This window comes from Belonocnema kinseyi, chromosome 5 (assembly GCF_010883055.1).
Source record: "Belonocnema kinseyi isolate 2016_QV_RU_SX_M_011 chromosome 5, B_treatae_v1, whole genome shotgun sequence".
Lineage (NCBI taxonomy): Eukaryota > Metazoa > Arthropoda > Insecta > Hymenoptera > Cynipidae > Belonocnema > Belonocnema kinseyi.
Genome location: NC_046661.1, coordinates 6170881 through 6186491, shown reverse-complemented (window position 1 = coordinate 6186491; position 15611 = coordinate 6170881). Strand labels below are relative to the sequence as shown.

The 15611-nt window shown below is 35.7% G+C and overlaps 1 protein-coding gene across 1 annotated transcript in view; it reads right to left on the bottom strand.

The window, feature by feature from the left end:
- Positions 1-15611, bottom strand: part of LOC117172902 (protein unc-79 homolog) — a 1455529-nt gene that overhangs the window by 979657 nt on the left and 460261 nt on the right. Inside the window, exon 9 of the mRNA XM_033361197.1 lies at positions 5666-5880. Coding sequence (XP_033217088.1) covers positions 5666-5880 — 215 coding nt within the window. The remainder of the gene's footprint in view (positions 1-5665; positions 5881-15611) is intronic.

Below are 15611 nucleotides of genomic sequence, written 5' to 3'. Positions count from 1 at the left end.
ATATTGCCAGCAAACTGCAAAACCCTACGTCAGCTTATATAATTGGTTCTATATGCCTGCGACAGTCCACAAGATTCTTATACATGGCGCTAAGGTAATTGAAAATGCCCCATTGTCTATCTGCCAATTGACAGAAGAGTCCCAAGAGGCGAATAACAAGATTTTCAAGAGGATTAGGGAATTTAATACCCGTAAAGTCAGTGGGATTTCAACCAATGAAGAATTGTGTTACAATTTGTTTATCATGACTGACCCCTACATAAACAACTTCAGGACCCTTAAGGAGAGGCTCCCTCTTCCTATGGATGCACAAGTTCAGGATCAGCTGATTGCAGATGATTGAGACAAGAATGGGCAACGCTGCTAAATACCAGAATTTTTCTTCCAAAAATGGCTAAGCTTAATAATTTTGTTCATGCTCATTGCTTATAATATTCGAAAAAGATTTTGATTCGAGATATTTTACGATGCGATTCATTATTTCTAGGTAAGATTAACTATTGAACCCAAAAAACAGATTTCTTCTATACGAAATAATTGTTTTAAGACTGAATTAATAATGATTCTTAATAACAATGGGAAATGTTGTTGGATGTCAGTATATTTCGTATGGATTTTATTTTTTATGATATAACCAACATTTCAGCAAGAAAGAGGTTTTTCCTATTTGAAAGCGTCTATTAAATGCATTTTTTTTATCAGAATTGTGAATAAAAATTAAAAATATTGTCAGACGTCAGTTTCCTCCATCAGAATATTGATTTAGGGATAAAATGAACAATTATGTGAAAAATATATTTTTTATCAAAGAGTGACCGTTTAATGCATTTGTTCATCAGTATTGTCTATAATAATGGTGAATATTTTAATTGTCCATTTCTGTCATGGAATTTTCATTTTAGAAGACAAACCTAATTATTGTGCAGAAAAAATGCATTCTATATATGCAGAGGCGCTTATTTATTAAATTTGTTTCTGAAATTTGTTTATAACAATAAAAAATTAAACTTTAGTGTTTGATTTCAACGAAACATTAATTTTACTCGATTTAGCGGGGAAAAACGTGATGAAAAAAACTTCCAGGCTTCAATGTACAGCAATAATTAATTTTGTTCATAAATTTGTTTATAACAATTGAACAGATTGCACGAACTTCATCTGAGTTATAAGGATTTGTTAATCGATTGTAAATATATTAGTTTTCATCTTTTTGGGGTGAAATCAATTAATGCTACAGAACAGGCAGCTGAAATATGAAAAATTATGGTTTTTTGGCATTTTGCAACTTGAATAACAAACAAAAAAAGCCCTTCTAGCAAAATCTCCCTCGATAAACCTCTTCAGAATTTAATTGCATTTTTCAAAATATTTTAAATTATTGTTTAGAAATTATTATTTAAGCGTTTTTTAACTTAGAAGTTCTTTCTTTTTTGCAAGCTTTAGATCTTTTTTAAGCGGATCGAATTTTTTAATAAAAAAATTTTTAACCCTTTGTAAAATAAGTCAAGTTTAATTATTTTGTGCATATTTTATATTGTTGTTTTAGGAAAGCCATTCCATATTTAAATTTTAGTAAAAAACGTATGATAAAAGAATTAGATAAATTAAAAACTGTGCGCTTTATGAAAATTTTCGTGTAGCAGAACATTATTTTTTGTCATCAATTTTATTAAAGCGTTTTTGTACTTGCAACTTTTCTTTAATATTTATTACCTTTGGGTCGTTTTTAAGCGTTCTAATATTTAAAATAAGCAAGTATTAAGTCCCTTGTTAAATAAGAGATACTCAATTCGATTTTTCGCATATTTCAAATTACTGTATAAAAAATGTTATTTTGCATTGAAAATTGAATAAGACAGTATTATATGAAAGAGTTGGATATATTGAAGACTGCGCATTTTATGGAGATTTCTGTACATCAGAAAATCGTTTCAATTCATAAAGGTTATTACAGAATTTTTGCACTTGAATTTTTTTATTGTTTATTACTGTGACATATTTTATAACATTTTGAAGTATATTAAGAAAAACAAGTGTCGAGCCTTTTTTGAAATAAGTAAAATTTAATTCTGAAATTTTTCTACATAAAAATGGTATAATAAAATGGTTTTCTTAAAAAAAAACTTTGAGTTCGACAACTTTTAGTTTCAAGGTGGTGTAGACTCGCCATACAGCTTGGTACGGTACTGCCTTAAAATTCTTAGCTGAGATTTTGTCATCAAAATCCAAGTGCTTCGTTAAAGAAGTGGTTAGAGCGCGCGGTTAGGACACACTAGTATAGGTAGTTTATGTAGAGTATGAATTCTTGGCAAGTGCGATTTCTCAAAGCGTTTATGGGTACGATTATATGTATAAGTAACAGTGTGCGCAAATTACATATTTTAATAATTTAAAAAATGAAGATTATATAACAATAATTTCGGAAACCATTTTTTCCGTTGAGAAATAGTGTTTAGTTATGGCACTAGTCTATTCCTCCGATACTACATATTCTTAGATTAAGGAAATATATTATTGAAGTGTGTCAGAAATTATATCTTGGAAGTCAACTATGTTCTGCACTTGAATACACCTCTATATGAAGTAACACAATGAAGTTTTAGAATAATAAAATGCGATATTCTATCTAAGAATACATTTTTTTTAGATTAAGAACATGTACGCTTGTTCCAAGCATACGGTAGCAAGTATTTATTTATTTGGAATACACTCATATTCTATCGTCCCCATTTGCACCCGGGATTGACTTGAATCAAGTAATGTTTACTTTACTCAAGAACAATCTTTTTGCAGTGAAGGAGTATTGAAAAATTGAATTCATGCAGTGGAAACTTGAGAAATATTAAATACTTCTGGATCCCGTTTTTCTCCTCCCGTTTCAAATCACCACAACAATTGAACTTGTCTCTTAAACTGAAGCCCTTTATGTACTTAGCACTGAAAAATATTGTTCAGAATAGCACAAAGCAACCAATAAATAAAAAAATTGTAATCCCTTTGAATTTAGAAAATTTCGCTACTTTTATTTACTGTTTTTCGAATAATAATGAGGTAAAATGCTTTTTAAAAAATATCATTGGTCATTTCATGATGTCAGGATTAACTTCCACACAGAAGGTTCTGGTGAAAAATAAGTTTTTGGAATTTGTATCACGATTTTATATTTTTGTAATTGATACTATTTGAACAAAGCGAACCTTTTACGATAAAGAAATTTATTGTTGTATACAATCCTACCAGATGTTACACATGTCATGCTTTTGGAGCGCGTTATAATGCTTCAAACGAAAATTGTGTTTTTAATGTATCAGAGGTTTTTGCGAAGACTATAACTGCAGAGTGCAAGATCGATGAATGAAAAATGCAAACGAGAAGATGCCAGCGTGCCGTGTCGGCCAGACCTGACAGCGTAATGAGCAACATATGCACCAGCATCTGTCTAAGGATCTACTAACATAGTCTGCTGATCTATCCACAGAGCCTGCTGACAATATGCAGTCAGCTTGCCAGAAAATTGCTATCTGGGTAATATTTGCAATAAAGACGATATGCCCCGCACGTTTATTTTCCTGTTTTCTTTTACTCTCAGGAATTCAGACGCATTGGCCCATGGTAAAGCGTTTGCGTACTGACGCCATTGAAGTAAGTTCCCTGACTTCAAACTTTTGCATGGTATTTGAATGGATTGAAAGATTCAAAATTAAAATGTCTTCTCGAATCTACACGCATTAACTCACCGGTCCTATGCCTCATTATCACAAAATCGGATTTTCGCGATGTCTTAATCTTTTTAATTCAATTGTTATAAATACTTTCTTTTTTGCTGGTAAAACCAAGGGTGGTTCCACCGCAAGAGATAAGGAGAGGGAAAGAGTGCTCGAATGCTCTGTCCTGAACTGACTCATAGACATAGCGATCTCCGTCCGTCCCACGGACCCTGAAACGCAAAGCGCCACGTTCTCTGTAAACGACAAGGAAGATATGTAACGGAATTCCCGAAGGTGGGAGATGGTACTCGAATCGGGTGAAACCGCTCCAAGTTTTAAATCTCTATAAATTTTAACTTAAGAGTTCTAAGTGGAAAATGTATGTCGAAAAAAATAAATTCACTCATCCCGGCTGTCGGCTTTCGCTGTAGCTTCGAGCATGCGGTCAAGCATACGCAAGGAGAAAGGAATCTGTCTAAAATATTAACGAGATTCGCCAACTTTAGAGGACTCTAAACCTAGGCAAGAAGCCAAAAATATTATTAAGCAGTTTGAGTCTAACGGTGTATATTGAGTTTTTATATTCTGGCGGAGAGTTTTGGAGGTTAGTTTTTAATATTAAAAAGTGTGTTATACTGCTAAAACACACAGGCAGCTTGCTAAGTGCAGCGTTGTTTTTACTCAAAATTTCGTTTCATGAAGGGAGAGTTTGATAAAAGGTCAGAAACGGAAAGCTAGTGTTCGAAATTGTCATTATTAATTTTTATTGAATACCGCTGGATATTAAAATAGGAAAGTTGCGAGTCTTCAATTCCAATTTTTTTAGGGTTTGGAGTGGGAAACATGGATTGCGTCATGCATCGTTGTCGGTATTATTATTGTAATGTAAAACTTTTTTAGGAACCGACTACGATTATTTTAAACTAATGAGATTTGGGGTTCTCTCTCACTTTTTTATCGCAAAATAGATTCGTTCTTTTCTCTGCTTTAGAGTTTCATTCTTTGCTCTCCAAAGTCGGAGGTTTGAGTTCTAATGGAATTTGGAACTGCGTGCTCATAGATGTTTCTGGCAATGGCGTCCAGATATAGAGTAGATTCCTATAAGCGAAACGTTTATGAATATTATTTAAGGGTATTATGTAGCCTCGCCACAGTTTTTTTGCGTCTGGATTTCAATACTACGTGGTTTCATCATTTTTTTTTTAGGTGAGGAAAGGCTCTCCCTGTATATTTGTGTATTTTTTTGGAATTTCGGTTTAAAGACTAAAAAGACTTGCTGAATAGTAAGAAAAATAATAGAAATGGAACAGTTGACCTTAATTTTTTTTTAGTTGAGAGAAATTTAAAGGAAAGATGCAGTCCCAAATCATATAGTAGTTTATTTCACTTTTCTGATCAACATCTGGCCACATGCCTGACCTATTCTTCCTTTCCTCTCTTCTTTTTTTGGCATGTTCTTTTTAGGTTGTACGTGACATCCAAAGAGGGGAGATGTTAAGGTAGGTATTTTCTTTTTTAATAAAGCGTCTCTTCTATGGACAGCAAAAGTCCAATACAATATTCGAACGATTGGGAAAAAGGTATTATGATTTCTCCTTGTCGTTGGAGCGCGGGTTGAGTATAGGGTCAAGTCTTAAAAGGTATTTATTCCGAAATTTAAACCATTTCAATGTCTGTATGTATCAGGAAGGCTCTATGTTAAAAAGCTTTCGCATTAGCACTCCTTGTACTTGTTACTTTTTTAGCATGGTTAATTAGACTCAAATGCTTCCTAAATTAAATATCTCTTACATTTGTCATAAAAATATTATACTTCTCCACTTGTCTGGCATGCAAGAGTAACTGATTCTTTTTTTATTATACATACTTAACCTGTGCCGGTTTTTTCAAATCGCTAAATGTCAATAAGCAGAAATAAGGATAAAGAGAATAAATATACAATGTATCGTATTTTATACCTGATAATTGCTTGCACCATATATGTCTGTGTTTGGCGATCCATTCTTGATATTTGAGGTAGAGCTGTATGAAAGATATGATCATTGCCACGTCTATTGTTATGTCGGATATTATGACATTGTAAACAATAGCGAATTGGATGATTTCCATTATAACTTGCACATTCTGTAGAAAAGCACACACTAATTGCTGACTTATCATTTGATCTACAATTCTGTAAGGGGAAGAAAAGAGCAATAGTTATTTGTAATGCATGTACGTGAAGCAATTGAGTTTAACGAGCGCAGTGCTTGCAGCATGAGCCACAGGCAAGAGCTTTAAACAAACTAATAGAAATTACGTGTCAAGTCCTGTCAAATAAGAGATTTTACGTTTATTAAAGGATTATTGAATGCGAAGAAAACCAAAGAGAAGTTAATTCTTGATAATGCAAGAGCTCCCTTTTATTCAAATGTTACTGAATGACATTACATATGAATCTTGGTTGCATATGTTGCCTGCAAATAACCTTTTTTCTCGCATCGCGATTTCATGTCCTAGGTTTTGGGCAAGTTAGCCATTACGCGACAATCATCAATAATGTGGTTGATGGTTTAGTTAGCATCTCCACATAATCGCCACCAGTTAACCACTTTTTAATGTAATACGTGTTTGCTATCATTTCTGGTGCTAAAAATATTGCCCTAAATCGTAATGACGAATCCTTTCGTTTCTGGAAACAGGAAAACCTTTCTCAGCCAAATGTTGGGTGCCTCACTAACCACAGCATGATGATCTAGCGTTTTGAGGTGCTCCCCGTGGATGGCTTTCTGTCTCAATTGTATTTCTAATTCCTCGATGGTTTCTGTCCTGACATTCAAGACCTCCTTTGAGGAAAAATTAAAGGCTGTGTAGTCAAGATCCTCTTTATAGATGGTGTTGTTAAACGCAACATCTCGCTTACTTTTAAAATAGTCTCACAACTGTATAATATGTCATTCACACAGTTTTTTGACATCTCTAATGCCTCTTCTCCTTCTATATTATGATAGAACTAGCATTTCAGTCGCTAAATTAATGTGTTAAATTTGGCGCTTTGTCATTTCTACGCGAATGGTTCTGTTTAACCGTTAAGGGCCGATTTTAGACCATTTTATGAGTCCGAAGGAGTACGCGAGGACCGGGATGGCATAGGTGTTGATTGTCCTGATTTTGTTTTCAGATGAACCGTGTCGTAAAAGCATTCTTTAGGATTATCTTAACTATCCTATGCATAATACCTTTAGGTTCAAGAATATCCAGATAATTATATGACTCGCCCTCAGTCATTGATTCGATGTGATTATCGAACTCTTTCTTCAGCTCTGTGGTTCCTAATTCTCCTCTGGTTAAATGCACTGTTTCTGGCCTGAATTAGCGTATAGTTTTAGGTCATCCATGTACAGAAGATGAGTCTCTTGATAATCATCCTCAATATCATGTATTTTGAATCCACCAGACATGCTGTTTAGTGTTTAGGGCAATGGGTTCAGCGCTTAATACAACTATAGTGCACTGAAGTAGTTCTATTGAAAAATACACATCGTAAAGCTTATTGATCTAGTTATCCTTGGTTTTCCATGATCAAAATAATTCATTCTTGTACCCCAGATCCTCATCGCATGACTTAGAAAGTCAATAATGCGTGGGCAGATTTTGTCAAGTTCTAAGGCTTCAAACAAATAGTCATGCTGCACGAAAAAAATCCTTGCTGGTAATCAATGCCAACGGATTTTCAACGGATTTTTACGATGGTGTATGTCTTTCTGCTCGCCCATAAAGCTGTAAACGCGATAGCTCTCGAAATATGAACGGATCAAATTTATCGTTGGCACAATTTTTGTAGAGCCTAAAGTTAAGGCATACGGAAAAAGTCTAAGGAAATTATGGGTTTTGAAAAATCCTAAACAATTTCTTTAATTATTTTGTAATAGAACTCATAAATTTTTTTTTATTTATTGAAAGTAGTATACAGAAAATCGAAAATTCAAATGTAACGCGAAAAGACTCCAGATACGCCAAAGGTCTAAAAGAAGACTTTTAGGATATTTTGTTTGATCTATAACAAATAATATAAAAACAACAATCCTAATTTTAGTAGTAAAACGCTGGATAGAGAATGCCTAAAAAAAGAATTGCAGTTTTTTAAAATTATTTTAAGGTATTTCGGAAAATATACATTTACAAATGTCTGTCAAACATTGAGCGCGTAGCGCGAGTGTGACAATAGGAATGTATAAATCGGAGCCTACAGATCTTTGAGCAAATTAAAAAGAATAAATATCCGAGCACGAAGCGGAAGCTAACCCATTATCGATCATGAAGCACGAGATCCAACAGACGCAGGCCCTAAGTGAGCTCATTCTTGCGAACGAAGGGATCAAGGGAATATTTGGTTAAATCCACTCAATTTGCACCTTACTTTTCCAAAATCTATATCCAATCTGATCCTCCATAGCAAATCTCGATCGTGTTGCGTTCAAATTCGTAAGGTAATATCAAAATATGGTCCTAGTGGATCCATATATTCCAAGGGGAGTTCATCAATAGGAAGCTTCATTAAACTACCAAAATTTGGAATGCGCGGATTCGCATTCGTTTAAATTTATCCACTTCGTAAGGTGGTTTAAACACTCTTAAATGCATATCGGTGGATTAAAATGTAATTTAATGTTAGACAATTAATATAATTAATTAATACTTTAGTCGATTTAATAATTGCAACAAATAAATTGAAACGCACACAGTGAAACCTTTAAAAAACCTTTTGTAGTTAACTACACTCTCAGAAATTCCCTCTAAACGATAAAGTCGGTCCTTTAATCGTTCAAGTAGAATACTTTAAAAGCAGATTCGTTTCACTCTTAAACGATCTATTTTAATGCTTAAAGTATGCACTTTAAGGGTAAAACGATTGCATTTTTAAAGCGCTTTAACCGTCAGACTGCACCTTCTACGCGTTAAAGCAGAATCGCTTAACGTTGAAACGATTCTTGGTTAAATGACTCGCACTTTAACCGTTGAAGGATCTGTTTTCAAACTTAATTCTCAAACGATGTAACTTTAACCGTAAAAGTATTCCTTTATCGTTAAGAGGAAATTTCTGAGAGTGCAATAATTGTGTTTCTATATTTTCAAAAATCAAAACATATTGCACACTAATTCTACTGCTGATAACACAGCCACACAAAAAAAACTGTGCGGATCTGGTAACAAAGACACACGTATTCCTATGGATTTTGTGGCGCTGAAATCAAATTCGGTATCAAAAATCACCCATCACGTCATGTTTGAGCCATAACCTCCAAAAATGACGAACAATCATGCACTGAAACAAATAAATTTCAAAATAATGCCAGTGATGCAAATTTTCACTTCAAAAACATGTCGACAACTGTGAAGGATCAACCCTTGCCTGATATCAACTTACTTAAAATAACTTTACCCAACAGAACCTGACCTCACCTAACCTGAATTAACAGAAATTTATTGAACTACACGTAAAGCTCCGGAAGCAAATTTTCCCAGTAGCAAATGTGTGCTACATCGAATGGGTGAACTCGAGCCTAACCTAGAAATAAATCTAACCTAGCCTAACCTAACCTAACCTAACCTCACGAAACACAATTAAACTGATTGTGTTGTCCGTTGTGTTTTCGGTACCGTTTGAATCAGCTTGGGCTTAACCTGCAGAGAGGTCAAACCTACCCTAACATAGAAAACCTGACCTAACCTAACCTAACTTAACTTCACGTAACACAATTAAGCTCATTGTGTTGTCCCGTTGTGTTTGCGGTACCGTTTCATTCAGTTCCGGCTTAACCTACATAGAGGTTTAACCTATCCTAACCTAACAAAACCTGACCTAATCTAACCTAGCCGAATGAAATTCAACCACAAGCGTACGGTTCTCAGTCTTAAATGTGTGCTATATTTAATAGGTTAATTCGATCTTAACCTACAAATGAATCTAACTTAACAGAACCTAACGAAATGTTTCTTAACGCAACACAACTAACTGAAGTGTTCCCGTTGTAACACAATAAAATTCATTTCATTGTACTACAGGTGATTAAAAATTTAGACGCACATTACTCATTTAAAGAAACTTAGAACTACAAGTAGAATTGACCCCATTTCAATTAACCTGACAATGTTTGTATCGATTAAAATGTAGAACTGTAACTTAAACATGCCAATGAATAAGAGTGTTATTCAACACTTTTTTCTATTTGCTTTTCTTAAAATTAAGGGATATATTTATACTATCTTTCGTGTTTACATTTTATCTTGCTTTTTATCGCAATTCAATTGATTTATAGACCTACTTCAGTCTATTATCTGCCTGCTATAACGTGTCCTTTTTTCTTCTAAGGAACGATGCAAAGGGTTACGCTTAAGTTTAAGACCTACATTCGATTCCCTTTTCAACATCCAGCAAAAATCATCCATAATGACCTCGTCCCATCTACTGTGATATCGTTGTGCCATCACTTTTATGTCTTGATGAAAACGTTCCCCTTGTTCTTCGCTGAAATCACCAACATTTTCTAGAAACTTATCCAGATGGGAATCTAGAAAGTGAAGTTTTAAATTCATCAAGCAACCTAACTTTTTGTAGTTTCTTATCATTTTCGCAACAATATTCTCGTAGTCTGCACTTTTTTATTATCGAGGAAATTTGCGTTTACTGCATTAAAACTTTCCCAAGCGTCCATTTCAATTTTCGTCATGTGGCTCACGAAATTAGTATCTCTTGTCAATATTCGAATATGTGGTCCATCAAAGACTCCTTCTTTCAATTTAGCGTCTGAAACATAGGGAATTTCAGGGATTTATACTTATAGCATTGTCCATCTTTGTCTAAAGCCATGACAAATTGCTTCAAGAGCCCAAGCTTTATGTGGAGGGGTGGTAGTAAAATTTTTTCTGGATCAACAAGGCTTTCGTTGATGATATTATGAGAACCAGGTTTGAATGAATCTTTAAAGGCAAATGTTTTTTTCTGGAATAAATGGCTCGATCTCTGATATTCCACAGGCATATAAGCATTGCTCTCTCATGAAACCCGATTGTTGGCCTATTATCATTGTTATGATTTTTAGATCACCACATATTTGCCATTTGTGATTCGTGTAATTAACTTTTTCAAGAAGCATTTTAACATTGTTATATTCTTCTTTGATGAGCGTTGAGTGAGCTATAGGGATAGGAGCGTAAGTATTCGTGTTATGCAGTAAAACAGCCTTAATGCTGCGTTTTGACGAATCAATGAAAAGTCGCCATTCTTCGTCTCTGTACACATTTTTCTTCAAATGGTTCATTAGTCGTTAACGTCAGTGCAGTACACTAAAGACGTCTCTTCATCTTTAACGAAAAACTTTCTGAATTCTTTGTTCCTGTCGCGATAGAATGAAACTTTTGTCTTTGGCTCTAGAAGATTTTTTCTTTTTAGAAATGAAGCGGCAAATTCAGCGCCGTCTTTCGGTAATCAATCTTACTCGCTACAGCTGTTATTTCCTTCCAAGCTGAAAATCGAAGAAGTTACAGATTTAAAGTTTTGCTGGACCATGGATCTGAATGCTGTTTTATTACCGAGAGAGCAATGAAAATATTAAGTCCGCGCTACGAAAAGGTTGAAGCAGTAGTATATGGGGTTGGAGGAGTTAGTATTGGTTCTTCAAAAAAATTAGCAGAATTTAATTTAATTCCTACACAAAAGAAATGTCCTAAAGTCCACATCCAAGATTTAGTATTATTACACCTTGCATCATATACTCCTCCTTTAACATCTCACGTGGGGATTAAAGACCAATCAAAAGAGTTAGGGTAGCAGATCCAAATTCCTTTAGCTCCCACCAAGTTGATTACACTTTAGGAGCCGATATATATGGCTCATGTTTACTTGCTGTCTCCAACAGGGTATATTGGGTTCTCTTACTGCGCAAAGTATCGTTTTTTGTTGGATATTATCCGGGCCGGTGTCAGTCACAAATAAAATAAAAATTAACATTCCAGTTACGGCACACCAGGCTATTATCTTAAGAGAAAGTAGTTCCACTACTAAGTTGAGGGTCGTTTTCAACGCTTCCAGTTTAACTTCCAATAATTCTTCCTTCAATTCTCATCTTCACATCGGTCTTAAGATTCTCAATTACTTGGTTTCAATCATTATGAATTGGAGATCACATCGCTTTGTTTATATGGCTGACATTGAAAAAATGTTTAGACAAATTCTAGTTGACCCTCGGGATAGTGACAATCAAAGAATTGTCTGGATTTCTTCTGATAAAAGGCTCGTGGCTTATAGACTTTTAACCGTTGCTTACGGTACTGCCTGTGTTTCTTATTTGGCTAACAAAGTGGTTAAGCAATTAGCTTATGATGAAGGAAATAGATTTCCTTTAGCCCAAACTATATTAGAAAATAATATTTACGTCGATGATGTATTGTTTGGTGCAGATAGTCAAATTGAAGCTAAACAGGCGCGAGCTCAAGTAACACCGTTATTAGAAGCTGGTGGTTTCCATTTGCGACAATGGGCCGCAAATGAACACGAACTATTGGAAGATTGTTCCTTAGGAAAACACGAACGTGCTATCGAATTTCCGTTAGCAAAGGATACTCACCTGAAGGTTCTAGGTTTATATTGGGATCCTAAGTCCGATTCATTCCTTTTTAAAGTGACTTCTTCTTTAGTCGAAAATCCAACAAAACGGATTTTTCTTTCATTAATAGCTAAGTTGTATGATCCTATGGGTTGGATAACTCCAGTCATAATAGTGGCAGAAATTTTAATGCAAGAACTTTGGCTGCGTAAACTCGACAGGGACGACAGACTACCTGATGATTTTAAAATTCAATGGTTAAATTATCATGGTTCTCTGGAAAAATTAGAAGCACTTTAAGTCCCCAGATGGACACGACAACTGCAGACAAACTCTGAATTCGAGCTTCATGGCTTTTCTGACGCTTCGTCAAAAGCTTGTTCAGCTTTCGTTTACATTAGAATTCTTAGTGAAGATTAAAAACAGGCTCGTGTTTGCCTACTAATGACTAAATCTAAAGTAGCTCCTTTTAAATATGTATCAATTTCTCGTTTGGAATTGTGTGGAGATGCGTTGATAACTAAGACACTTAAGTTTGTCATGGTAACTATGTCATTGGATGAAATACTTGTTTACTGTCACACTAATTCCGTAACAGTTTTGGCTTAGCTAGGAAAACATCCTTCCAATTGGCCTGTGTTTGTTGCCAATAGAGTTTTCCTAATTCATGAGTTGGTACCTCGCGCGAAATGCCGATACATTTCTACTAAAGATGATCCAGCCAACTGCGCCAGACTGGGACTCACGCTCGAACAATTGATAAGGCATTCCTCATAGTGGCAAGGTCCACCTTGTGTAACTTTGCATTCCTCAAATTCCTCAAATTGTATATCGCCACTCAGCCCCCGCGCAATCAAATTTAGAACAGCGGCCATAAGAGAGTTATCATGTTTTGAGTGTGATCAAAAGTCGAATTAACTTGATGCTTAAATTCTCCTCTTGGCCAAGATTGCTTCGTGTAACTGCCTATTGTAAAACGTTTATTGATGCCTTTGTGTTCAAACACTCACAACTTAATAAGCCTAAACTTAAATTTTCAACCACATCTATTAATGCGATTGAAATCCAACAAGCTGTTATATTTCGAATTCAATTTGTCCAGGCAAATTCCTTTTCTGATGAGATAAAATCTTTGAGCGAAGAAGATAGGGTGGTTCCAAAGAACTCGCTATTAAAAGGTTTGAATTCATTTTTGCATTCCAACAATCTTTTAAGGTTAGGTGGAAGACTACGGCATGCTACTATCAGTTTTGAGGAGAAGCATCCTATTATTTTGCCGCGTCATCACATAAGTTGCCTGGAGTGCACACGTGAGAGAGCGGCTTTTTCTCAACAACTTATGGGGTACTTACCTGAATTTAGAGTAACCCCAAATCGTCCATTGACACATTCTGGTGTAGACTATGCAGGCCCATTTAATGTTCGCTTTGCTTCTGGTAGTGGCAGAAAGAGTTACAAAACTTACGTTGCGCTTTTCGTCTGCTGTTGTACACGAGCTGTCCATTTAGAACCAATCACGGTGCTGACCGGGAATTTAAAAATTGGCTTTTCAATCTTAGACTGGATGCTAATTGACATAATGATTTCGCAATTCAAGGTACTTCTTGGCATTTCATACCTCCTTCCGCTCCTCATTCTGGGGGCTTATGGAAGGCTGGAGTTAAGAGTTTTAAACACCATCTGAAAAGAATTTTAGGTGCACATACTCTTACATACGAAGAGTTTTATACCCTTCATACTCGTATAGAGGCTTGCCTCCATTCCCGTGCTATTGCCCATCTTTCAAATGATCCTGAAGACTTTCCTATCTCACACCTGGACATTTTCTAATTAAAGCCCCTTTGACCAGCATTCCAGAAACCTCAATGAAATTTACTTCGAGAAATCCATTAAATCGATGGCAGTTAGTACAAAAAATGTCAGATATTTACAGGAGAATATGGGCTGTTGATTATTTACAGTCTTTACAAAAAGGCTACAAATGATTCAACAAAGAGCCAGTTCGGAATACGAACGTCCGATTACTCGGATTTGTCTGTTACCAGTAAGAGCGAAAGAAATGAGCGAAATCTGAACAACTATTATTAATTAGATTTATAATAAATTATTCTGTAAACTTAGTGGATTATGGCGGGCAGCTAAGGCTATTAAATTTTTGTTACATTTATACTGTTTCTTTGCGGCGGGCGGCATTTGAGTTGTTGAAAAATACTCGATTAAGCACTTATGGTTTTTTCTTTTCATCGTGCCGTTACCACTCACGAGGCGGGCGGTATGTTTAAAGTTGTGATGTTCTGTCTTTATGAGATTTTCTGCGATTGAAAATTATTCAATTTATCGAAATCGCCTATTCCAAAGCTATTTTTTTCTTATTATTTGAAAGAATATTTAAAGTGACGTGATTTCTCAGTTTGAGTGTGTGATGATAGCCTTGTCGCTTGAGAAAAACAGGGTGCAAGCAGCAGTGAATCGCGACAGATCGTTGGCCGATCTTTTTGGACCAGTAAAGTGATTAACCCAATAAAAACATTAAATCTTATACCTTACAAGAATGTCTATATAAACGAGTGAATTGTCTGAGTAGTTCTCAAAAATGGTCTTAGTCTGTTATACGCACCTTAAGTGCTATAGATGTAGGAAATCGATCAAACAGATATTTTAGTTTGGATCAATTTCCTTAAGAGACACTCGTTTCGGCCTATTCATTCATAATGCACAAATCACCCAGATAACGGGAAAAGCAGCGTTCATTGCAGTTTTAAGGACCGGGGCTATCGCTGTCTTTGTCATTCCGACGCAGGGCTCTCACTCTCACTTTCAGACCGACACTCAGTTCCCTCCTCTCTTCTCGGCCACCAGCTACCCTGGCTTGGAAAATCAGGAGAAAATACGAACAGCGCCAGGAAAAAAGAGGCTTCGTTACCCCGCTCACACCCGCGCTTCTAACCTTTCCGCTAGCCCTGACGCAACAAGCTAGAAAGAGAGAGAGAATGGGAGACTCGGCCAAGAGTGACAAAGAGGGAATTCTGACCAGCCCTTGCAAACGCAGTGAGTGGAGGGCGAGGCCTGTATCTAAACCTACGATAAAAAATAAGGCTTCTCTTCTCCTTGAGCGCTGCTTTTCCTTTCAAAACGGGCCCGAGATAGCAAGTAGGCAGAAAACCCTCGACCACATGCACGACGCAACTGTAAAGAGACCTAGTAAGAGAATGAAGTGTGTACCACAACCACTGTGAGTTTTACTCCCGGAGAAGACATCTTCGAAGGTAAGCCTACTTTCAAGTTACTTCCATTGTCTGCTGGAAAAGTACAGCAAAAG